The sequence below is a fragment of the Temnothorax longispinosus genome, chromosome 4 (genome assembly GCF_030848805.1).
Source record: "Temnothorax longispinosus isolate EJ_2023e chromosome 4, Tlon_JGU_v1, whole genome shotgun sequence".
NCBI lineage: Eukaryota > Metazoa > Arthropoda > Insecta > Hymenoptera > Formicidae > Temnothorax > Temnothorax longispinosus.
The window spans coordinates 15,654,628-15,673,269 of NC_092361.1; the positions used below are offsets into that span (position 1 = coordinate 15,654,628).

Genomic DNA, 18,642 nt, shown 5'->3' on the forward strand with positions numbered 1-18,642 from the left:
ATCACACTGAACAATCAGTTTTTCGACATCGTTATAGGATTAAAGTTAAACAATTTTGTTGACTTGAACAAATGTACTGACTCGAATCGGTAATGAAAGAAGACGATAAAATCAGTAAACAATTAACTCTAATGAGAATCATTTTAATTTATATAAGCATGTAGTTAGCTGCAAATTAAAAATGATTGATTCTTCCGTTTCATGGACAAATACGGTATTACGTTGATCAGCATTGACGCACCGTTTCACTGCTATCGGTTTCATCGAGGAACGTGGGAAGGCGAGAAGGTCGAAAGGAAACGCCATGACATTCTTCTGAGGTTTTTCTTATCTTCCTTTATTTTACAAAACTGAAAAAAAGAAAACTTCTGCGAGAGTAACAAACTTTTGGCTTATGTGACTAGTTGTAATACTTAGCGGCAATACTAAATTAGTGCAGTGTAAGTATGTACATTTGTGTTTACAGTGTCTCCGACTGCGAGAAACCACGCAGGCTCAGTTTACAGAGCGATTACAGCTTCGACGATAATTTCTATCCTAGTTACAAGACTCCGTTTACGAAGTTGTGTTCTTACGTGATAAAAGGAGAAACGCCAATTTTTTTTTCTTATCTCTCTCGTTCGCGCGGAGAGCGTCAGCGAAGAATTTAATACAAGGGAGGACAAAATATACGCGAGTAAAATCGGCAAATCTCGTTTCGTCCTCGTAATTTCTCCGCCCTGTATATACGTCGGGATTAATTTTTCTAGCCTACAGGTATACAGAATGTAGTAACAAGTTATATGCGTGTACGTGCACCGTCGGTCTTGGCGGATGAAAGCGAGCGGATAAAATTTCGACATACACAAATAAACGGACGACACACACACGCTTCCACTCGGCACATCCCGTACATTTCGTCGATCCGCCCGACCATCGGTACATCGTACGCGTCTTAAATAGGATAATGAATAATTTAACTTACGGATTACAAATGTTAAACTATTGTAGGATAATGTTCATAGTCTCTCTCGTGGAAGACGCGGTATGGCAGGATTTTTTCCCTTCCTTTTTTTAAAAAGTTTTTTTTTACTCGTTTATTTATTTAGGAATAAATCTTTCTCTCTAGCGCAGGCTACGATCCTGGCTTTCCTCGTCGCGGAAATCGAGTACCTCGAATAATTGCGTTCCTGTCGAGTCGACGTTTATTTCATTTTACCGTCCGCGAAAGAATGATTGACAATTTCATTTGATAACCCGAACAATTAGTACACGTATACCGGAAAACCACGAAGGCCTGCCACGTAAATGCAGTAACGTTTACGTATATATGTATAAGAATTATATTTAGAGAATGTATTTATTTATCGAAGAACGTTTGCGATAATAGTGGTATACTTTACAGACCTATGTCACTATTTCATAATTTTTTTATTTGCCACTCTGTAGCAATGCATTACGAATTTTATTTTATTGATAAAGTATCTCAAATCGCTAGGAAACATCGCTGATTTGTCGAAAGCATTTTTGCATTAAAAAAATAGTGACGCAAAAATTCTACATTTTTTGATGTGATCAAATATAAAAAAAATTGAGTTGCATTCCGGACAGCGTGAATTGTATGGGCATGGGAATTGTACGGTGAGAGGAAATGCACACGGGCACGCAATTGCGTGTGAATCTCAATAAATAATTCACGCGAGAAATTACAAGGACGAAAGCTCGGTGCGTTTTACACGCAATTTTTCCCTCTTTCGAAACCGCGGAATCGCCTTCGTTTCCGTCGAGGAGATTCGTTATAAGTCTTTGTCAACATCTGATGCAGACAAGAAATCATCGTAAATTTCAAGCTCGTAAAGTTAATCGAGAAATCGGACAGGTTCGTAAATCAATTCGCAACCGCTTATACACGAGTCTCGTTGCTCGATTTTAAAATTGTAAGCTGCGTAGTTTTTCCCTCCTTAGAATACGAGATGTTTTTCTGCCTGTTTCGCGAAGTTGACGCGCCTCGAATCTTCTTTCGCAAGAAGTTAAATAACTCCTGTTATTCGCCGGGTGCTTTGTACGGATGTATAATCATGAGGAAATGTATTCAAATGAAAGTAGATACTTACTTTTGCGACGAGATCACCGATTGCGCGGGCGCGCGACAGAAGTATTACAACATTTTAAAAAATATTACAATGCGCAGGAAAAATTGTATAATTGTCCAATATTTCAATATATTTTAATAATTCAAATGCCTTTTGAGCACGAGTAGTAGTCTGGCGATCGTAAAATTAAATTTTTTTTTTACAGTTTAGAACTAGATTCGCAAGTCAAGTCGAATTAATAATTCAATTAGCGAAATAATCTTATTCAAATACGCGATCTACATAATTACGTCCCTTTCGTCCTCGAATTTTACAAATGTAGGTAATTCTACTTAAAATTAATATATATCTCTCTCTTTCTCTCTCACACACAGACAACACATTCTCTTTTTCTCTCTCATAAAATTTCTTAAAGCCATCATATACATTTTAAGATAAAACTAATATGCGTATACATGTGTGGAATATTTTTCTAATAATTAGGTTGCGTAATTTTATTAGCAAAATATTAACAACAAAAAATTAATTCGAAGAAATTCGCAGAGTATATATCATGAGCTTTTATGAGCAGTGAGTGTTTCACAGTGTTTTCTAGGAAAATATTAATAGTGCAATCTGACTTTTCTCATATTCGAATCTTTTTTACCAGTTGTAAGCACCATCAGTATCATTACACGATTTGCGACGAAAATTAAAATTGATACTTTTTTATACAAAATCAAAAGACAAAGTTCTCTTTACAGAAAAATTCATTAGCAATTTGGACAATTTAGGGACAAAGATGTGTATTAAATGTGTATCAATAATGAGTAAATTCAATTTTTGCTCCGTCTTTTGAATTCACGTTTACTATGGAAATAATAATCTATTTTCAATATATAGAACAAGCCAGATAATTTTTATAGTTTATGTAAATTCATTCCTTCGACAATTTTTAATCGAATCTACAATAATATATAATATTAAATGCCTTACAAAATCGTGTAATGATTTTTATCAGTTTTTCAGTATTACAAAAACTTATTACCGTGACGCTAGTGATTCGTCTCACACGACATTTACGTATGTCATTCAGTCAGGACAACCTGTATACATCGATTTTTTTCTCGCGCGTTTCGTGAGCAGGCAATGTGATCGATGCGAGGAAGGAAAGGAAAGAAACCATCGAGGACGACGATGGCGACGGCTAATTTAAAGCTAAAGTCTTCAGTATCAGTCCATTGAAGTTTTCATGCACGTATAAATTAGGACAATTAGGTACATGGTGTGCACATGTGGTCGTGCAGTCAGTACTGCAACTAGAATAGTAATTAACCGGAACTATTTCGGACTTGCCAGCTCGCGCAGTCCCTTTTTTTTTGTAGTTCGTAGCGACCGAAGAATTCCAGCCGATCTAATCCCGACGGAATTGATTCTGCCTGTTACACAATATGTATAACGTTCGCGGATAGTAAATGCAAGAACTGTTTCTTCTAAAAAACTTAATGTTAGTTTGTTCAAAACAGTTCGACTGTTTTCTGAATCGAGCGTTCATAAATTAAACCTTGAGCGAAATAAAATATTGAGCGGAAATGTCAAAATAATAAAAAAAATTTGATCTTTGAAGTTTCTTTGAAGGAATATATTAAATTCTATTAGGAGATCTAGCAATTAATTGTACAGTTTCAAATGTATGTTCGTTATTTCCTTTTTTATAATTTTTTTTTTGAGAATTATACATAAAAATGTATCAATTTGATTGATTTGACATTCAGCGATGTAATCGTAGCAATATCCCGTAATTCAATGACAATATAAACGCGACAATTCGCGTACACGTTATCCCGTTCAATTGCGGAGAAAATCGAACTCGTCGGAAATAGCGGTCTGAATTCTGGTAAACCATTCTGGATGTTAATGTTCGCCGAAATGACGCCATTCGAGAAATTCGGACGTGCCATGACAAGAGTTAAAACGTACGCTCGATATACGACGCGACCAACGACATATATACATAAATCGAGCATTCTATTTATAGAAAACGGAGCCCGGCGTCACTCGAGTCGGGTTTTAAAATTGAATGAAATTGTTCAGTCAGTGCCCTTTTCGCTCTAACAGCAAGAGCATCGTTTTATTCGCTCTGTCGATTGTTCTCGTCGTCTCTGTTATAAATGCACAATAAATACAACTACTTCGTGAAAATGAGATAGAGTGTATAAAAGAATTTGGTAAATATGCAGTATTGTCAAGAAAGGAAGAAAAATAGAGAAAACGGGACGAGAGAGCATCGATTTGCTCGTGCGGATTCAGTTTTTCACATCTTGAAACACATAAAGGTGGCCTGGGTTTCACATTGACGCTCGACCCTCATTTTCAGCGAGCAAAAATCTTCAGAAATAATATTTTTTATTTATATATCTGTAAAATATTACTACTTGAAGATATTACTTGAAAATAATTAATATTTTACGTACTTCGAAGTCAACGTGAAAAGGCACCTTAAAATGTAGAAAAAAAACCTACAATATAGGGAATGTTATATTATTATAAAACATCCCGTATTACCTTACTATGTATTGTCAATACTGCACTGCACATTTACCGAGGATCTTAGCAGGCTTAAAAATAGTGGCAGTTTGTTTGTTGTATATATGTCGTTGCGGACGAAACTGATCTCGTTGGGAATAAAAATACAAAGTACGACGACAATGCTATATATATCAAAATAAATTAGTCAAGTTTCTTCTTTTAAATATACGCGCAGTTTGTTGCGGCTACGGGGCTTCGTGTCATCCTTACGTCATGGCGTTGTTCAAATTATCGTTGCATGCATGCATTATCTCCCGAAGCAAATAACATTAACGAAACCTGGAGAACGGCGTTACTCCGCGACTCGCTCCGATTAAATAGCGCGATTAATTGAGCTTAAATAGCTATCGTTAATTATACATACCTAATTACATACGGGTAATTAACTAATTAATTCATTAATTAATTAAAGTGCTATACAGGTGACGATGGCGCGATGCGCCGCGATGGGGAGCTATGAGGGTGAAGAATTTTTTCAATAAATACTCCTTAAATTACAAATCTTACCGCGGTTCGGAGGGGGGGGGAGGGTTCCTGGCATATACTTAAAGTTAAGACGTCTTGGGCGACAATTATACAGATTGGATGCTCTCATACGCAAGCTCATACGACGCGCGCGTACAATACAAGTGTAACGTTAATATACAGTGTTATGTGCGCACTGTTAATATATTATCGATAGTGTTAGTCGTGATTGGACCACTCGAGACTCGTAGTCAATTAATAGGTATGCAATATATTAATCGGTTGTTAATTCTCTAACTAAACGTCCCCCTGAAATCGCCGCGAAATCGCAAACGGCAAATACGACGGCGCGGGTGAGGCGGCCGACGATATGCGCCGTCGTGGCGTTATTTTATCAAGAGAAAGAGAAACATGAATCGACGAGAATAAACGAACGAAATGCTCCTCCTCTTCGCTTTCCTTCCCTTCTCGGGCTTTCTCGTCGTCGATATCCGCGCGAATTTCGAGGAAACTCGCGAAAATCGACTTTTCCTCCATCTCGCGCCTCGTAAGGCAATATATACTAAAAAATGGTCTGCAAATATGAATTATTTCTTTATACTCGGCTAATCGACTATCTATTCGTCTAAACGTTTCCTAGTTTCCTATATATGTACAGGCTTGCATTGACGCGATGGTAAGGAGTTCGGATAACTTGTATTCCTTCCCTTTTTTTCTTTTTACATAACGTAGAAAATATATATAAGCCACAACGATATCGCGCTGCTCCTTTCGCCGTTCGAGGGATACTGAGGGATATACGATGAGTGTGAGACGAGAGTCGCAAGTCTTTCTATTCTACCACGCGATCTCGTAATTACTGAGCCGACTTCCTACGACTATGATTAACTGGAAAAAAATCCGATATTTTTTTTTATATAATATATAATACTCTCCGAGTATTTCATCTACGCTATACGTTTTCGTGTGATACGAGGACAAGAAGCGGCGATACGTCCGTGGCGATCGCGTGATTGCTTGGGGATTTGTGGCTTTGAATATATTTGGCTTCGCCAAACGGCGGGTCCGCGCACGAATAAATATTTCGCTTTTATTATTACTACACTTCGACTAGCCGGGGTCGAACAGAATGATTTTACTATCGCTGTCGGTGAAACGGAGCATGAAAACCGGAAAAACGTGCGTCTGAATGAATAAAAATACGCCTCGTGCGTAACGAGGATAGGAGCGGGGCCATTAGGATTGACATTCTCGATTAAATTACTGAAATTATGTCGGGTATGTCATAACGCTGTCGTCTATTCAGTTAGGTCGATCGTAATCAGCGCCAAAGAGTGAAATTACGAAATCTGAATTCTTCGAAATTTACTATTTATCGTTAAGCAAATATATTCCTAGATTCAGCGATCGTTTCCTCGTTTTGTTCGTCGACACAATGGCTCGATCATAGACGATCGCGAATGCTAACTGCACGGAGTGATTTGTGTTCAGCTGTGATCGTGAAAATTAGGATGACGCATGTACAACATGATTAATCGCGTTCTACGGGACTGACTAGGTGTATATGCGCGTGCTTCGCAGGAACAAAATGATTGTAGCGGCAAGCGTGTGTACAACGAGAGGCGCTGACTCGACGCGAATCCTTGAATCGTCAACCCGATGATTCATACGATCGACGTTCTTGCTATCAGCGCGCGCCGTTGGTTATCTCTTTCTACTCGCTCTTTCTTCGCTTCTCTTTTCTTCATACGACGCGCGTCGCCGCGCCGCGCGCCGGCCAGCTCACGGCCTTCGTGGATTTTTCGTGATCAGCTCTGCGATTAAACGAGAAAAACGGAGCAACTCTATGACGCGAGACGTACAATTTCAATAAATATCTATGCTTAACGGGCAACCGCGAATAAATAATTCGGTGACTCTAAATATGGCGATTGCATCGAGCTTTCCTAATATCCGGTTATCGGTCTGCTGGAAGAAAGATGAATCTCTTATCGGGAGAGGATTTAAGAGGGAACTCTGACCTCAATCGACATGCTCCCTTTCCCCGAGGGGATCGATACTCCCGTTCTTAACGATTCGAGACTTCCGGGCGAGCGAGTAACGGAACGCTCGATAAACGATAATCCATCCTCAGGGTACGAGAAAAAATATTTCCGAAAGAAACTTCGTACGGCACTTATTAGGGTGACGCATGCAGTAATCTCGGTTATATTTATTTGCACGTAATTCTCCCCGAGCTTCGTATTGCTGCCCTACCTTGGTCAGCAATACGACACGATTACATATTCCCGCAAGCGCGAACAATAAATCTCGAGCTATTATTTATCCAGGTCAGCGCGGCTCTCGTTCCCCGGGAATCCGATATTCGACATAAAATGCTTTCGTTATACTCCAGCGATTCAAGTAGCTCCCCCTTCGACCGGTCGAAATATCTCGACTGGGATCAATCTTTAGGTGAAAAGCGTATAAGGTAAAAAGATCAGCGACCAAAAAACCTACGAAATTACTTTTACGTTCCTCTAATATCGCTGAAAACGCGTCGAGGAAACGTGCTTTTTTCTTCGCGAAAAGAAGGCAGGAACATGATGCAGTGATATCCTATTTCCTAAGACCCTGATAATTACGGTGCGCCTTCATTAGTGAGAGCTTCATGGAGAAAGCAAACAGTCGATGCTAAGAGTATATACGTTATTACAACGCAGTACGACGCGTTTTGCTGTCTCGTGGGAAAAGTGAATCTAAGTCTAAGAGCGCGTACAATATGATATAAAATATAATCTCTAATAGGAATAAATATGTACTTAAATATATGTGTATATTTATATATGTATATTATATATTACTTTTATAGCGACGCTGCGGTAGGATTATAATGTTACGAGGGCGTTGATAAAGTGTTAATGTCTCTTAAATATTTAAAATGACATACATGTAGCATAAATAATTTTTTCTTATCGAGAAATGCGACAGAATGATTATCGTTATATCTAAACGATGTGAGAGAGAAACGCGTCGTACCGCCGTTTGAAGGATCTAAGCCAGCTGGGCGAAACCTCGAGATGAACATTGGGAGCCGTTCTAACTCTCGTTAAACTGTACAATCGTCTAAACTTTATTAACGTCGTCAACGGTACCTGCTATTATTCTCGTTATGCGCGGTAGAAGCATTATTGTGTAGCGAGACTGCTAATCGTATTGCTATAGTGAATAGCCAGCGCGCGCGGCTTTCTCTCTTGATGCGTATGCAGCGAAATCGAAAAAATATAGATATATATAATAATATATATATATGTATATATTAACGTATTGCGATATATTTACAATACGCGTGCTCGGTAATGTAATAATGCGGGGACGAGCGCATAAACGGTAACGCCGGTTCCGGTAAATCGAGTCGTTCCAGATTTTCCGAAGAGCAAAGCCGTGTTCGAGTTTGCGCGAACGTCAATTCGTTCCTTCGCTCGAGATACGCGTATTACGTACGTTTTTACACAAGCAAATTTTATCCCCGCGGAAAGCTGCGGAAATATCCGTTCCGAATTGCAAGAACCATTCATTCCTATTTGCGCGCTTATCTCGCTTACGAACGCGCGCCTCAATACCGACAGTTTACGAGTCAGAAACGTGATACGTTTATACGTGGTTTTATATGGTTTTCGATTTAACTACATCGTTATAAAAAACGCTCGCTACATCTTCTTTTATTTTAACAACGCCGAAAGAGTTAAACAAGCAAGCGGAGTAAAATCGGATTCTATGCGCTTTTACACGGCTCGTCTTTTTACTACAAGCCGGTTTGCCTGTCGCGCTGGAGACAAAGAGAGATTCAGCTGATACATGTATCACTCGCGCGACGTTAACGCATGGACATTCGGAGAATTCCGTAATCGGAAATTTAGAGTTCGGAATCCGGTACTCGGGGAGGGGACAGAATCAAGTTTGCCCCCGTCGCGGTCGCGCGCATCGCAGTTAAACCGGTCGTTATTACTAATTACTCAGTACACTCAGCCCTGCGCGCGACCCATTATTACTCCGGACGAAGGGGTATAACGAAACAGTTGGAAAGCCTATTTGCAAACTCAATCCGGGAAGTCCGTTCCGCGGAGGAGAGTTCCCAGAATTTCGAGACTCTTCGAAGTTCCGCAGACATACAATCCACTTCTGGTTATTGATGAACTCTCAAGTCTCGCAATTATCGGCGTCTAGACCGATCACGTCCCTATCCTCGATCCTTCAAAACGTCTTTACGTATCGAGATTTTTATTGTATCAAAATACTTTAGATTTGCCATATTTTACACAGTTAGCACTTTCGTCAACCAATGCACTCGATGCACATGTTTTTTTTTTAAATATTTTTTCTCTCTCTCTTCAATAATGATTTTTCTCCTATTAGCGAGACGCGATCTTCCAAAATCACGTGTACACGCGCTCGTCTCCGTACTCTCTCTCTCGTTATTCCGCGACACGCTTTCCGTTACTGTTAAATACCGAAAGATTGGCTGCTCCCTTGCCGGGATAACGAGATGATAACTTTTTTTACTATACAATCACCTGGGAACGCGGATACGATATATATCGTAAAAAAATTCGGTGTTATACTTTCTTTTGTCAAAAGCACTTCTCTATTATTTCTATACATGTAACATGCTCTTTCTCTCTCTCTCTCTCTCTCTCTCTCTCTCTCTCTCTCTCTCTCTCTCTTTCCCTCTGAAATCTCCAGAAAGATGGATAGATACTGTCGAGCTGGAACGAATCTTGCATCTCGAAGATATAAAAAATATTTGTACTATGAGGCAAGAAAAGAAATTAAGATTCTCGCCTAAGTGTAGATAGAAATACTCGCGATATGGATAGCGATATACGGAATAAGTATTAATTTTGATAACCTTCTTTTAACTATTTTAATTGCTTTTCATAAAATGGAAGATACTTTATGTACCTTCCTTTTTAAAGATTAAAATGCGATATTCAAGCAAATCTGATTTAATGCTTTAAATTGTACTATTTATTCGTATTAGTTTCGCGCTTGATAAACTTGCGAATCGCATGTTTGGCTTGCCATTCTTATACACTGTCGAAAAATTTGTTCGACGAATTTTAAGTCAAATTTCACGCGAATGAGCGAATTGTTTCGTGGTGTTAATTAATCTCTACTCAAAATGTTTATTGAATCGTTCGCGTTTCAAGGTACGAAACCGTTAACGAGATCCAAATTGGAGCAAACGAGAGCGCGCGATTGGATACGAAGCGCATTGCGTTGGAACAATATTGACTTATGATGAATAGGACAGGCAAAAGAAAAATACAGAGATGAGAGCTGAGAAATGCAAGAAGTGTAGAGTATCTCGGTGCCCGGCAAGACCCGTCCCAGAAAATCTCAATGTATTGCGTTTATACATCACCTACTTTAGTTTGTCGTTACTACCTACTGATTGTTTACGTCACCCGATTCCGTATCTATAATATTCGAGGCTAAAATGTCGAGATCTACGATATCTGTGCCGAGTAGAAAACTGAAACGTGATCAGGCTGGTAGGCCCCTAATTTGCAACCGTTAGTCTTCCTCTCTCTTCCCTTCTTCCTCCTTTCCTATCCGTCACGCTAATTTTATTGTGAAGATTGTGTGTGGCTCGTGGATTGTAGACACGCTCTTATTGCAATAATTTACCTACAAGGTACCCGCAACTCTTGAGGAAGGGACTTGTGACTTTATTTACATGCGAGGGTGAAGTTTGTCTTTTTTTTTTAAACACACATTCTCTCTTTCTTTCTCTCTCTCTCTCTCTCTCATTCTCTCTCTTTCTCTCGTTCATCTTTTTCTCTCGATATAAATTAATATGTGTTACAAGACTATGCGCGGCATATATTGCATCCAGTTCTATTTTAACTTACCATATACTGCGAGTTAGAGTTAAATATTTACAACCTTGAGATTACGCCGTAACGTGCTACAGGTGTGTATATGCGTGTGATAAGGAACTCTGGTTTATAGAAATCATTCTTCCGCTGTGTCTCGATTTGGTCCTGAAACAATATTTCCCGAATTCGAAACCATAAAAAATGAGAGCGTCTCTCAAAAAAAATTATTTAATTTAATCAATTAACGAAAGCAAATTCAGAAATGCAGATTTTGGATAAGTGACGTGTTTTTACATTGTTTAACAATTAACAAGGGGGGGGGATTGTTATAATTATTCTTAACCAGGATTGTCTAACATGAAATCGAAAAGGATCGAATTCTATCGAGAGAACAGAGATGAATATTTTGTGATTATCATTAAATGCTGAGCAAAGTTCGGGAATAATTGCTTCAGAATCAATTCTCCGTACGAAGGACAAAGAAAAGTAATCCCACAAGGAAGGAATAGTTGATACATGGCAGAAAGAACTTCGGGCGTGTTTAAGAAAAAGAAACACGGGTCTATGAAGCCACGGCTTTCGATTATCGAAATATTACGCGTCTACGTTTATTTATCTAATTGTTCGACAGCTTAGCTTCTATTACGAACACTATCTTTTCCATACGCCGTCGCGACGATGCGCGCAGCGAGGTCTTCTCTCCGCTATCCACCGTCAAGATCTGATTACGTTTGATCCGTAACAAGAGAAGGACATGAAACACTTGTCGCCGCGCCAGCGAACGAATGAGTGCACGAACGAACGAGAGAGCGAGCGAGCAAGTGAGCGAACGAGCGTGCGAGCGAGCTTGGTAACATTTTAACATATTTTTCAACAGCTACGTCAGACCACTTGCGTATTGCCCTGAGTATTGTTTGTACGTTAATATCTATCATGTCCTTCTCTTTGTGACTGAAGACGGTTTCAAGTAGGTAGTTACATCTCGTCCCGTTGAGTTTATCCGCTCAACGGCACACCGACTAATCTCATCGATCGAGTGGAACGTCCTCGAAGTTCGTTACATTACCGAAGTGCTGGAAGCCGTTCTTGAAGATCCGCCCCCGGCTGGTGCCCGCCTTCATCTGATCGAGCAACGTCACGTTGTCCTCGAAGTCCTTCACCCATCTCGCGGTTTCGTGGCCCCAGTGAAATCGTATTGGCGCGGCGTTGTGATAGACCTTCTTGATACCGAGGCTACGTATCTCGATGCCCTCGTCGGAGTGGTAGAACGACTTCTCGCAGAAGTCCTGGCCCAGGAACGGCTCCAGCTCGGAGACAATCTCCATGAAGGTCGGGCGTTCGCTGGGCCGCCACTTGAAACACTTCTCCATGAGCTTCTGTATGGTTTCAGGACAATTCCGCGGTATATTCAGCATGCCTTTGCGTAACACATGATGCAGCACCTCCTCGTTCGAGAAACCCTGATACGGTATCTCGGCGAGGGTGAGTATCTCGTAGAGCACGACGCCGAACGACCATACATCCGAGTCGGACGTGAATACGCCGTCGGAGAGATTCTCCGGTGCCATCCAGCGTATCGGTAGCAGGCCCTTCTTACCGATCTTATAATAATCGGTCTCGTAGATATCTCTCGCCATGCCAAAGTCGCCGATCTTGCAGACCAGGTCCTTGGACACCATGCAATTGCGGGCGGCCAGGTCGCGGTGCACGAATTTCTTCGATTCCAGGTAGGCCATACCGTCGGCGATTTCCGCGGCCATTCTCATTATCCTGGATGCATTCGGCACCATCTGGGTGTCACGTATCCTACGTAGGTACGTCTTCAGATCGCCGTTCTCCATGAGCTCCATGATGACGAATGGCGGATTGCCCATGGAGACTACGCCTAGCAATTTAATGATGTGCCATGTCGAAAAGTTCTTCATGACCGAGGCCTCGTTCAGGAACTCGTTTTTTTCCCGCTGGCTGGCAGTCTCGGAGATCGTTTTGATGGCTACTTGCCCGGTGCCGTCCAGATATCCGCGATACACCATGCCGAAGTTACCCAGACCAAGCTCCTCCAGGATCTCGACGTTCTCCCTGGGTACTTCCCAGCTATCGACGACGTACTTGGTCTCGATATAATCTGGATTTACGCTGGCTATCAATCGTTCCTGCGTCTTCTTCTTCTGGTGGCTCCTGATAAGGAACACTATCGCGGTCACAGTGACGAACAGCACAACTAAAGTCAACAGCGTTGCCACCATTATTCGGTTGTTATCCGATAAACCAATTGAGAAGTAGACCACATTGGTGAAGGTGCCATCACCCGCTAGCGACGTGGAGCGCATTCTCAGGCTGTATCTACCCGGACTAAGGTTTCTGATGTAATGATTGATGTACTTCTCCCTGCGGCCGATGTACGGTATGCACTCGGTGCTCCTCTTCGCATCCTTCACGTCCAGATTCGTGTACTCTATAATGTATGAGACAGTGAACGCGTTTGGATCCTTGACCGATTCCCAGGTGACTTCGACGATTGTATCATTAGTCACGTGGACCTTCACGTTGTTAATATCGTCCGCGTTCGGTCGCTTCAGCGTCCGGACATTCGTATACTGAATGGTCGAGCACATCGGCGCATCGCTGTCCATCTTGACGCCGCATGCGGCAATCGTGATAGTGTACAAAGAATAATGGCGCAAGTTTTTCAAAACGTACGAAGTATTTTGCGCACTGACATTGTACATATATCCTTTATCATTCGGATGGCCGATCGTGGTACCGCTACCAGCGTCAGCTAAACCGTCTATCTCAGTTTTCTGCTCTTCTCGTGTTGCGGTGGATAAATTATTCGTCACGTCATAAAACTTATTCTCCGGCGAATTGTAACTGTTAAAGACGCAGTGATCCTTCCAACCGGGCGACAAGTGGCTGATGGTCATATTTTTGTGACAGAATATCTCAAACTGTTTAGAGGTCTTTGCGTCCTTGAAACAGCAGGAATTGGGATTCGAGATCAGCGACGTCTTAATCGTCACCTCATGTATCTCCTTCTTGGCCTCGTTGACCAAAGTATCGACACAGTAATTCCGCGTGGCGACCAGTTCCATGTCGTCCGGTAGAATCGTACTGGAGATCATGTAGTAGCCTATGGGACCGTTCGTATACACCGGCGGGCCCCATTTGAGTAGAATTTTGTTGTCGCTTATCGCGGTCGAACTCACATTCGTCGGTACCGAAGGTATCGTGTTCTTTGTCTGGAAGAAGATAATTTCAGATTGCCCCACCGGAGTTACGAAAGAATTTGAAGAATTCTTGTTCCTCGCCGTGAACGTTTTCACATAGGCGGCATACTTGGTGTACGGTTTCAAATTTCCGATATATTTCGAAACGATCGAATTCGAGTTCAGACCGACGTCCATGATCTGCCACGTGTTATTACCGCAAGCGTTCGCCTCGTACGTTATATCCTCATTCTCAGTCTCTATGTAATTTAGCAGATAGTTGAGAAGTTGTTGGCCCTCCGGCGGCTTATAGCTGTCCCAATTCAGAACCACGTGATCCGCGTCCCGCTTTTTCACCGTGATGTTTATGTTAACAATATTGCAGGCAACCTTGTCGCCGTTCGATTCTGGCTGAACCTCGAGATCCGTGAAGTTCGTAATATTTACCATTTTACCGAACTGCTCTATTTTCGAAAGGCAGAGCTTGGGATTGTAATGAAAGAACAGCCTGCCGTTCTCTATCGTTAGGTTTTGGGATTGCGGGAAGAGGGAGGAGAGATTCGGATTATCCAGGACCACCAAACTCGCGTTATTGATGTCCAAATTTTCACCCTTGATCAATTTGAGTTTCTTGAAAAAGTTCAATGATGTGATCGGAAAAGAATGCGTTATCTTCAGGTATTCGGTTATCTCCTCGATTAAACCGAACGCGTCCGCCAATTCATTCATTATATTTGGGTTACCATTTCTTATTTGAAACTCCAGAGCCCCCTTCACTACCGTTATACCACGAAAACTCTGAGCGTCCGAAATGTGGCGTATGATAGCACCGTTTGCGATTTTACGGCACCGTCCTTTGCACGCCCGACAGGCTGTTACCTGTAATGTAAAATAAAAGAATATAGAAAGAAAAATCAATAACAGAGAAATACGGATGTATGTGTAGTAGTGAATGCAAGAAGCTATCGTACATTTTTTTCGTTGATGAAATCCTCGAAACCATCAGGACATTGAGTGACACAGGCGTTCTGGAAAGGTCGCCATGTCTGTATTTCATCCAATTTAGAAAATCTTCTGAGACTGTTCATGTTTAGGCATTCGTCCTGGCTGATGCATCGTCTCGAGAGATATGCGAATCTGCGAACAGAAAAACCGTTGTCACAGCAGAACATATTTTCCTACCCATAGATAGGATATGCAGCATATTTATCATCGGATATTCTAGAATTGACATGTCGCAAGAACTTTGAGTGCGTTGCGTCTAAAATGTAATACGCAGTATCGTATTGCGAGATATTTCGACATAACGTTACAAAACGTCTTGTTTTGAATTTAAAATTTTCCACGTTACCTCTTTCTAAAATCCTTTAATTTACAGCTTTGTATATTTCAAAAACTTCAATTTAAAATAAAATTTATTAATTTTTTAATAAGACGTTTAAAATTGAACATAAAGCTGCAAAAATAACGATCTCAAGCAAATGTTTGCTAAGAAAAAATTTAATTCCAGCGTATTAAAAACTCGATAAAAGAGATTGGTAATCCCCTCAAGGTAATCTACATAATTCAAATTAAGTAATTTTAATTTTAAACTACAGAGCTGCATTATTCATGTTACATTTATGTAAGATACATGTATAAGAGGAACGTATATAGTATCTATATAATATACTTGTTTTCTTATTCACGTCATATGCACTCTCACAAAAGTTACTCACAAATTGTCCGGACAGCTTTCAATGCATTTTCCTTTGTGTCGATAATGCTTGCACACGTAACACTCAGTATCACTTGGACCGTAACATTCTCCGAGACACTGTTCGTGGCATCTTGATCTCTCTAATTTCTGGCAATGTTGAGCAGTCCAGCAATAACTGCCAGGACATTGAGAGCATCCTGCAAAGTATTATTTTTAAAGGAGCATTATTTTTTGCATTACCTCCTTAATTCTCTGAGAAATAATGTTTAATTATTTCTCAGCGCATTTCTATCTTTGTTATGTGTTATATTTGGAATTAAGACTTGCATGTATCACCTTTCACGTGCGGGCAATTCTGCTCGTTTCTGTTATCTTTGATGAAGTTCTCGCCGGCCGGAACAATGAGACTCCAGTTCACGGTATTTGTAAAACAGAGAGTGGGATTCTTCTCTATGCGTACGCCACCCCGGGATATCTTTGTCAGGTTGGTGAGGCCGATCTGCGAAAACGTTTCGCAGGATTAGCCGTGAAATTACGAGCCAAAGGTCGAACGGCCGGTTAATTTGATTGACTGATTAATATCACTTGACCCGAACATTTGACCGGGCCCTAGGCAGCAGACTGGGCCGTATACTCTCAAACCGAGACACGACTTGATTCGGCGTGGGAATGACCGATTGTGATATAGATTGTACGTGACGAACGTCATGTGCGCGTGGATAAAAATCTTTTTCACCATTCGCACGGTAACGAAAGTTGCACTCGATACAATACCGCTTGTTTTAACACGTCAACATTGGATTCGATAAACTAAACATCAGAAACTGTTGATTTCTCTACTGGATCTCTTACAATTTTTCTTTTTATCAGACAATTCAATAAATATAAAGCTCGAAGTCTATTTTCACCACTTATTGTTAGATGAAAGTCAACGTTGTCGAGATAACGTTAAAATTACACACAGATCGTTATGACCCAATTAAAATCTCGCTTGGGATAATTTTATTATTCGAGAAAACAGCGCCAAAGATAAGACAGCGAAGTTAAGAAATAAGAAGTTAGAGAAGCAAGCAGCAAAAGAACTGCACGAAGCTCGAATGGATCTTACCTCCTGCAAGTTCTTCATTTCATAAATCATGAAGGCATAGTCCGTGAGGAGTATATCGCCCCTGATGACCTCGAGATTCGGGAAGAGTTTGTTGAGGCTCTTCAGACTGTCCACGCGATACAAAAGGAGGTAGCCGGTGATTTCTCTCAACTCCGGAAAGCTAACATTCTCGAAATCCGCCTCGGTGTTGTTCTCGATCAGTACAATTTGCAGAAAGCCCTCGATTACACGGCACTCTTTCAATACTCTAAAGCTGTCAACGTCATTTCTGATGTCTATGCTCGCACAAATACCGTCCCCGATCGTCATATTCTTGTATCTTCGTCCTTTCTCTCCTTTCTTTCCTACCTCCTCGCTCGATTTCGCGTGCGACTTGGGCAGATTCGACGACTGACTAGACTGCTGATTGTTTTTAGACCCGACATCCGTAGATCTGAAACAATCAAGTTTTAATTCGTTTTACAGTTTCGAGTATTGACAGACGTCGATGGAATTCTTCCAAAGCGAGATAGCTTCTTCACTTTTTTTCTAGAGAAGTCAAAAAGGGTTCGCCAATACAAACAAATTTATCGATCCTCTTTTCGCTTTTTCCTTTTTCACGAGTATTTCACGGGTTTTCGAGAATCCTAAAAACGTCCAATGGAAGCGTGTAGTATTCCCCGAAATAATAAAAAATCGAGCTTTTTCAATAACTTTAATTATTTGACTCGATACAAATCGCAATTTTTATTCAACGATAGTAAAATAAAAAATGCATGCATTTATTTTTCCGCTGAATTTTTAGCATTCAAGTGTTCCACTATTCAGAAAAGACTCAAATAGAAATACGGAGGGTTGAAAAGGGCCACTTGCGTTTAAATGATATCCTTTGTACGCAGTACCATTCGTTCAAAGTAAAATTAGCAAAGCATTTAAAGGCCGCTAATAACTCTAAGAAGATCAAAGAGAATTTTAACAGCGACGGCGCGCAGAGACATCGCAATCCCGACCGGCGATACTCGCGGCGATAACAAATTTGAGGGGACTAATTGGTGAAAATAAAATAAAATCATTTAGTACTTATTAACGTCGGAGCGCGAAAGCTTACACCTAAAATCCACCACGCTTGATATGTTTCAAGAAGGCGATCAGCAATTTTCGCATACGTGGACGTCTTCCGCGTTTCGAAAATTTGCAAACGGATATCGCGTACCTCTCCAATTACGAAAGAATTTGCTGATATATCGGGTGAACGCGCACAAAGGTTCAGTTTACATAAAGGATCAAGCAGTTCGTTCATAAGTAAAATGGTTTATTCAATCGATCTCCCAATAAGCTCCGCTCTTTTCTAGAATTTCTCGTCAACATTCTTTAACAATATATATATATATTAGTCATCATTCTTCAGCAATATATATTTCACCCATTTAAAAAGACTATACCGGGTGTCTCAGACCACCCGTATCACCCAATTTATTCGTAAACGCAACATTTTAGAAAAAAATGTTCCAGACCAAAGTTGTATGGTTTCAAGGGGTACATAAGATGGTGTCATTAGTTTTACCTTAAATAGTTGCTTGAAGGTCACGTAAAGGTCACCTTCAATTTTTTAAATAGAATTACCTACTTTTTATTGCATATTCTTGTAGCTTATCTTGAGGGCTTTCCAAAACACTATAAGAAA

At 40.7% G+C, this 18,642-nt stretch overlaps 1 protein-coding gene across 5 annotated transcripts in view; it reads right to left on the reverse strand.

The window, feature by feature from the left end:
- Positions 1-310: 310 nt before the first annotated feature.
- Positions 311-18,642, reverse strand: part of LOC139811594 (insulin receptor) — a 75,538-nt gene continuing 57,206 nt past the window's right edge. For 4 of the 5 annotated variants that reach the window (XM_071775883.1, XM_071775884.1, XM_071775886.1 and 1 more), the window contains exons 5-9: positions 16,980-17,412; positions 16,208-16,370; positions 15,891-16,068; positions 15,144-15,309; positions 311-15,051 (exon numbers count right to left, since the gene is read on the reverse strand). In XM_071775883.1, the coding sequence (XP_071631984.1) occupies positions 11,992-15,051; positions 15,144-15,309; positions 15,891-16,068; positions 16,208-16,370; positions 16,980-17,412 (4,000 nt within the window). In that variant the 3' untranslated portion in view covers positions 311-11,991. The remainder of the gene's footprint in view (positions 15,052-15,143; positions 15,310-15,890; positions 16,069-16,207; positions 16,371-16,979; positions 17,413-18,642) is intronic. The other variant, XM_071775888.1, reaches the window with a different exon arrangement.